Source organism: Papilio polytes, unplaced genomic scaffold (assembly GCF_000836215.1).
Source record: "Papilio polytes unplaced genomic scaffold, Ppol_1.0 DF824146.1, whole genome shotgun sequence".
NCBI classification, from domain to species: Eukaryota; Metazoa; Arthropoda; class Insecta; order Lepidoptera; family Papilionidae; genus Papilio; species Papilio polytes.
Genome location: NW_013525058.1, coordinates 1319542 through 1327610, shown reverse-complemented (window position 1 = coordinate 1327610; position 8069 = coordinate 1319542). Strand labels below are relative to the sequence as shown.

Below are 8069 nucleotides of genomic sequence, written 5' to 3'. Positions count from 1 at the left end.
AACGTAAACTCTTTTCTACAAAATGTAATACCGCATGTTATCCAATCCAACTAGGTAATAAGTAAAGGTAAAGACAGTTGCTTGCAGATTTAAAAATCGATTCCCTCGAGGCCGAACATATCGACGCGGTTACGCAAACATGAGACACTTTATACGAGGCCTTTGGCATTGACTACGAGACAATATTAAAAGTTAAGGCACTAAAGCTTGATACTGGGGGATACTAAATATACAAACAAACCAAATATGCTTACAATATGTCGGCTAACACATCGATAGATAATTTACAATGGCATTTTAGACGAAGTTATCAAATAATGTTATGTATTTTTATTAAAGTCCATATAATCGAAATCAACCACAATGTCTAGGTTATTTTTATTAAAAGAAAAAAACCTCTGCCTATATCAAGTTTTTTTTTACTCATACCGCATCATAAGACGTTAGTATGCACACTGACTATTTTAAACATTCTCTATAAAGTGAAGATTTGTTTGTATAAATATTACTTTTAATTAAAAGTCGATGTTATTTAGAACCTGTATTACTACGGAATTTAAATTGAGAAAGAACTTAAGAACAGTGCTCGGGGAAGCCATTTATATCGCATTATTGAAGAATGACAGTCAATTTATAAAACCTAGTGAAGATTGTTATCAATATTATTAGAAAAGGGCAATCGTCGATAAGGCACGCTGTGCGTTAACTGATATCTTTTACTGTACTATATAGGATGTAGATAGGCCGATAATTCCGTCGCGACTGCGAGTTGCATTTTATTATATTCATATGTAAGTCCCTTTAGAAAGACACTAAAAATAATAATCTCCTGGTCACTTATATCAGACATTTTACAGAATAAAATTTTTGGTTTCCTTCTGCGACTCTTACAACGGACACAATGTTTTATAGTGCTAGTAACAATCAGTTTAGCCAGAAAAATTATTCTATATCAGAATAAATATCTATTACAAAGCATTAGTAGTTTTACTACATTGTTTCTCTTACCAAATAAGAGGTCTGTTTCCTTGATGTACACACACATTCAATCTTGTAGAACACAACTTATTTTTAAAAATATTGTTCTGTGGATTACACAAAAGTTGTACTGCAGTCTTATTAACAGCAATAAACATAAAAAGTAACAAAACAGGATATTATAAAACTTTTATTATTTAATTCATAAAATGTCAATTGACAGTCGGTCTAAAACAACCATTTTGGATAAGTGAACAGCAATATGCTAAACCTTGGACATAAAATCACCAACTTCAGTGTTTTATCAATAAAACAATATAAACATTTGAATTATCATAAAAGATTTTTATCCCACATTCATTTACAACTAACCTACAAATTGTTTTTTTTTAATTACCACAAAACAGTTCAATATGATTGTGTACTTTTAACTTGAATGTTAAAAGGACAGTTCATTGACTAAATTTTAATTTAAGTATAATGCTTTATAATCAGACTATTTTGTCAACAATAGAAGCAATAAGTCATTTACTGGGTTTAAGGTTATATAGGGCAATAAACTCATAAAGCTTTATTTTTTGTAAAATAAATTTTTATATTGCATCATTGTATAAAAGATTAGACAGTTTTAGTAGACATTTTTTACTTATTATGTATATCAAGACTATGGAAAAGAGGTTAAATCGCAAAAGTAAATATTCCATCAAGCACTCAGATTAGATCAATCTTTTTTACAATCTCAACCTGAATTAATTGTCGCAATATATAACTAATAAAATTGGATCATTATTAAATGTCTATACTTTTAAACCTAACAAAGTTAAAAAAAATTAAAGATATCTTAATCATAGCAGACAAGCAGATTGATATAAAAACTGCTTTAAGCAGCAAATGCTACTTTAGATTGAATTTGAATAGTCATTGTGTCAATTGTTAAGTAAAATATTTAAAAATTATGCCAAAACAAAGGTCTTTATTATGTACAAAGTGCTATCTTGTGTTATACTCTGTGTCAACTCGGTGATTGTAGAAATTAAATGAAACGAAGAGTTAATATTGAAAATTAAGTTTATTAAATAACCTCATAACTTACTGAGATTCCCATACACGCCGGGAGCCCTTTAAAGCTATATGTACAATGTGGGCCGCTTAAACTATATATACAAAACGTGCGGGACAGGCTTCAATCACAGGCAGTTGGAATATTTGCTCTAAACTGGTGCGCCCACCTCTTCTTGATAAGTTCGTGTAAGATGTGCAGCAGCAGCTGTGAGCTGACGAAGGGAATGACGGAGTCCTCGTAGATGCCTGCGGCAGGCAGCTGCAGCGCGAACAGCTGACTCCCTCTCGTCTTCTCCTTCTATGCCAGAATCTCCAGCAGCACTAGAAGTGTCACTTTCGTTGTCACTTAAGTCGGACACTCGCCTTGCCCTGTCACCCTGCTCCTCAACATCACCAGCCCACAACAATTCAGTCTTCAAGTCATTCAACATGGCGAACATGCTGAAAGGGTCATCATCACCTTCCTGTGGCAGATTCATCAAGCGGCTGGGTACCAGCACGGTCTCATCCATGGTGTTAACCATTTTCACAAACTTTTCCATATCATTCAAAATGCTCTGCTTGGAGAATTCGGTATTATCATTGCGGGCAATTTTCCGCAAGGTATTTCTGTAACAACAAGAGAAAACATTATGCTCTTGATACTGCATTAGGAAATATTGCAAATGTTTCTCATTCTCGGTTTAAGATTTGAACATAGAAACTTACATTCATATACCATGACCCCGCTTTTTAAGGTTATAGTTTTATATTGCTTTTAAAACATTTTCAGTCTTTTAACTATTAGTCACAGCATACAATTTACGGAAACGATATCTTCAAAGTAAGAAACGTTTCGGTAAAAAAAATCAATACTCGTCCACACCTAGTTTTTAAACTGTGTATGTGGGTCATCTATGTCAGTTTAAAGGCAATTTGGTGAACAATTTAGTTATTTAAACGGATAGAATACTGAAAGGTCACAATGCTTCGAAATATACAGGTTACCCTCAATTCGGGATTTGATTAACCCAATTATGTAATACAGTTACGGCCGATTATAATTATGGCTCCTGGTGTTAAAACTTTATAGACGGTATTGAGATACTCTACGACATGCAAACGTATTGCATCATTGGAAATAAAACCGACGCTACCATGTCAATGTGAAAGGAATGTCGAATTTTGTCAAAATGGCCAAAATAGATTTTTTCTACTAATCGTTACATTCAAGCTTATTTTAAAATCAATATGAATTCACAGTAAAAAAATGTTAGGACAGGATCCGTGGCATTAAGGTTATTGAGTAAATCAACACTTTCCGTACCTGCTGCTTTCCAATTTAGAAGAAATGTCGGTGTTGAAAGACATCTTGTGTAATTTAATGATTTTAATATCACTGAACACACACGCTTTAAGTTTCACAAATAATTTTCGTTATTATATTGGAATGGAGAAGACGCGAACTGAATTTAAACGAATTCACCAAGCACGAACAACTGCACACGACGGAGTGATTTGACGTTTTGCTGGAAGTGGGGGCGTCCTCGCGTTTTATATGACTCGATCGTACGATGCGGGGGAAGCGTACAATGAATAAGTATTATCGCTATATCGTGGAATGTTTATGTATTTAAATAGCTTTATTGATTGCTCGTAAACTATATCATTATTCTAACTTATATCACAAATTTTATGCAAAAACACCACTAATTTAAACGAATAAACGATGAAAGTAGCTTACATTCGAATATTAGGGCGACGGCTAGGCGCGTCCCACCGAAGTCACACCATATATAGACGCTGTGATTGGCTTATTTAAATCTGCACTTTTTTTTCATTGGATGTTTGGTAAAACCAGATGCGCGCGCTATTTGAAATAAATGTTGCCAAGTTTGTAGAAGATTCTAAAGTAGAAATTACTTACAATTATTGAAACGAATTGAAACGTTACGGACACGTAAAAATTAATAAAAATAACGAAGCAAATTATGATACACACGGTGATCCGGCAGCATCACGAATTACTTTTTTTGCGTTTTTAATCTTTCATACATCTAAATATGTTGTTTTTAATATTAAAGATAGATAAGCCTGATATGTATGTGATAACGTTTTTAAATTACTTTCTTCATTTCAAAGGCCAAAGGCCAACCGAATAAGTTTATTGTATTCAAATGCTTACCTACTTGTCCATATTATTCTTTTAGTATAAATACATATAATTAATTAATAATGCAAGACTATGATAAATAAAAGCGAATTTATAACACAATAGGTGAAATGTGTTCACCCACATTTTTGTTACGATGAAGGTAGTAACGTTTGAATCCACTATGGTAACACTGTAGCCAGAAATATTCAACAACAGATGAGATCCCAATCCAGATTCCCGATGGAAGGATCCTCCAAGTCCAAAACTAAGACATACTTTCGTTGTGTGAAGTATAAGTTACTAATTATTTAGGATTTCAATAAGAAATTATACATTTTTAATTTAATTTATTTCAAAGAGGGATGTTGTTTGGGGATCATAATTACTGCAAAGTTTACGTAGTATCTTTATCGGATTTATTTGGAAATTTCATATTAACGCTTACGACGTCGCATGTCGACTAGTAATCTTCTTTAGATCAATTATTTTTAACTCACTATGACTCTTAATAAATTGAATTAAAAACCCAAAAACTGACGTGCATGTGTGCGTATGTAATGAAGACGCAAATGGATTCCTTGGCCCATGTAGTTGATGGATGAAAGTAGGAAGTGCAAAGGTAATCAGTTAAAAAAGTTTTTACTATGTATTACTAAACTTATCTGACGTCATTAAACGTAAAGCTTGTCGTACGAGCATGTTTCCAAAACATTCTCATGATTGACGCAACATCAATATAGCAAATAGAAAACATGTCGTAGGAAATTTTTAAGCGTTCTCTCTAGTGCAACCTTCTGTACTATTACATTATTGCAATTAGAAATAGAACAATACATAATTTTATATACAATGTAAACTACATGTTTTTTTACGCGCGAGTTAAAAACGAGGCGTAAAACCATGCGCTACAATTATTATTAGTTTGATTTTGAAGTAATCCGAACACTTTAGGTGTATGATTTACCTTCCTAAGCCTGTACCACACCTCATTATTATAATATTATACCTACAATTGGCTGCAATATCAAATAACTTGAATTTGTTTTTATCACATTTCCGTTCATAGGTATAGTGGTTTGCAAATATGTTGGTGCCTTGGAACATCGTATATTTTCACAGATAACAATTTAAGGTGAATCTGGGGCTACAATGATTAATACGGCCATTGAAAACCCACTGTACTATAGTTGTATGATATAACGCCGCAATAATATTTTTTTTAACTTAACTGTAACGTCGTTCTAACAAATCGTACAACTATAGTACAGTGGGTTTTCAATGGCCGAATTAATCCCTGTAGCCCCAGATACGCCTTAAATTGTGATCTGTGGAGATACACGATGTTCTAAATCTTAGGGCCATTTCTATTTTAAAGGTCATTCAAAGTCAACAAAATGTTTGTTGTTTTTAAATAAATCATAACATTATTAAGACATGCGGTTTCGGTATGAAACATTACTGACACTTACGAGAAATAGTTTAATTATGAACATTAAATTCAATAATGAATTACCTAATAAATATGATGGATGAGGTTTATCCTGGCGGGAAACAAACCACACGACTGACGTGTGCCCGCGAATCCTAAACGTCGAAAAACTAACAGAGGAAAATACGCGTACATCATTTATTGTTTGCTAAAGATATTTTTACAATTAGTGGATCGAATAAGATGTTATTTTCCACTTCTGTGCAAATTGGATTGTGAAAAAAGCTGCCTAAATCGTATTGTATTAAATGCCGATTTTTAATAATTTGGAGGAGGCATATTAATCGCTATGATATGTTTTATTAGTGTCCAGTACCCATCTTCGACCATTACCTAGTGCATGGTTAACTTAATTCATACCAGTATATCGACAATGGCTGCATTAGTTTAGATTTCGATATGTTAGACTCTGCCTTAGGATATCTACAGAATTATATTCAAAAGAAAAAAAATATTTCATTACAGTTTTTCTCTCAAAGAAATATATTTTGCAAGCAAATAAAGCAACCAAATCGAATAAGCAGAGCTTTATAGAAATGTGTTTTATTGGTTATGTTTTCCGCACGTCATACATGTTCACATTTGTATATTAATTGCCTGATATGACGTAGATCGACGCATCAAGCGCGTAAACATTAAGAAATAGAAAACTCTGTTTGCATACTATTTTGCCTATATCTACTATATAAGAAATAGCTATTTTGGTGTCATAAATACTATAAATATTATGATTACGTTTATGGTCCGATAGGAGATAATCGATATTCAAGAACATCTGAAATACATAGGTAATTACGGATATGTCACTGGGAGACCAACATTTGATCATTTAAAATTGCGGGGAAAAGGCAAGAAGGTGAAATCCTAATTTAATTGGATCGTAATTAACGATAACTAGCTTTGTGTAAGTTTTTTTTTTATCTTGTCAGAATTTATTTTCTATGTTTTGTTCCATATAGTGACATCTATGGGAGATTTAAGATTTAATTTATTAAATTTTATTTGCCGCCACCTAGTATCGTAAAACGAAAACACCATAAACGTGAAGGGACAAATTATATCATTCTTGTGCCAGATGGCGTTGTTGTCCTATTGTTGGATATTTGAATTCCGTAACTTTTGCGTTGTGATAGATGGCGCTTTCATTGTATTAGATAATATTTGTAGCAATCGAGCTTTTATCGAACGTTGTCTTTTTTGACCGACTTCCCAAAAGAAGGAGGTACTCAATTTGTCTGTATGTTTTTTTTTATATAAAAGTTTGCTTGTGCGTACATTTCTATTACAATTAGATGTATTAATATTAAGAATTACTTTAAACTATTGAAAATGAAGATAGGCACTATTTATGTAGAAATTTCATTTAATAACTATGGTACCGTATCTTTTTTTAATTTTCAGTACGATTTAATTTTTAATAGACAGGTATGGTTTGTTGTTTTTCGACGTAGACTTTTGGGTGATATATTTGTAATTACAAGCAGACTTTTAGTTGGGATAGTTCGTAGGTAGATCCCTACCTGTTTATATATACTCTTATTGCAACATTTCATTAAATATCAGATTAATGTTTTCCATGAAAAAGTAACCGTCAGACTTCCTCTTCAACTTTTAATAACATTAGTAGGATTTTCAAATTGTATATGAGCAAATTTATTTAATTAGAAGCGTGTTTAACATCAAATGGCTTTGGTCTGTGGCGGTGGCCGAGTGAGTTGCTAAGCTGTCGGCAATTAAAATGATTGGGATTATATCGGCATTACTAGTGGCCGTCGCCGTCAAAGTTTGCCGTCCGCGTCGAGTGTGCACTCTACGGCTTGCGGCCGCTAATCAAATTAAGCCTGGGATACCACAGACAAAATAGTATGGAAACAGCTGTTGTCGACAATCAATATTTTATATCATCTTGCTATCAAAAATTGCAAATACATTTGTTTGTATGTGGTTCTCTAAATAATTTTGTATTTTCATTTAATGTTATTTGTTCTTGGCATCACTAATAGGTCCAGCCCTCTATGAAACTTTAATTGATTTCAAAAAGGAAGAGGTACTTAATAAGTTTGTATGTTTTTTTTAATTACACTATCATCGTTTTAATAAAATTCTCAGCTGAACCAGTCTTTCTGACTTGGTGTGAGATATTTGTGAAAAAGAAACGCTTCTGTTTTATTTATTCAACAATGTTTAACAATAATAAAATTAAAATCTTACTCCATGTTATGATAGCGCTAGGATATTCAAGCGATTTCAGTACGGCGGGATATGAACGAGTGCGCAAACAAAAGCGGTCCGTTTGCGCGCTTTGATTCGCACAAGTGCCACTCGCAAAAATATATTTCAGTTTAATTAGTCTGCGCAAATATCATTACTGATACGTGGACGCTGATATGCTTAGTTCGCTACATT

The 8069-nt window shown here is 33.0% G+C and overlaps 1 protein-coding gene across 1 annotated transcript; it reads right to left on the bottom strand.

Moving 5' to 3' along the window:
• Nucleotides 1-2028: 2028 nt before the first annotated feature.
• On the bottom strand, nucleotides 2029-3746 carry LOC106111767 (mid1-interacting protein 1A). The gene is made up of 2 exons (XM_013293914.1): nucleotides 3347-3746; nucleotides 2029-2649 (listed from the first exon to the last, which is right to left on the bottom strand). Exons 1-2 carry the CDS (start codon nucleotides 3388-3390, stop codon nucleotides 2190-2192), a joined length of 504 nt encoding a protein of 167 aa, XP_013149368.1. The 5' UTR covers nucleotides 3391-3746; the 3' UTR covers nucleotides 2029-2189.
• Nucleotides 3747-8069: the final 4323 nt, after the last annotated feature.

Excerpts from the sequence above, each read along its gene's own strand:
- LOC106111767 (XM_013293914.1), bottom strand. The coding sequence starts at position 3,390 with ATGTCTTTCAACACCGACATTTCTTCTAAATTGGAAAGCAGCAG. Across the intron at positions 2,650-3,346 it reads TCTAAATTGGAAAGCAGCAG|AAATACCTTGCGGAAAATTG; the intron begins GTACGGAAAGTG and ends TTGTTGTTACAG.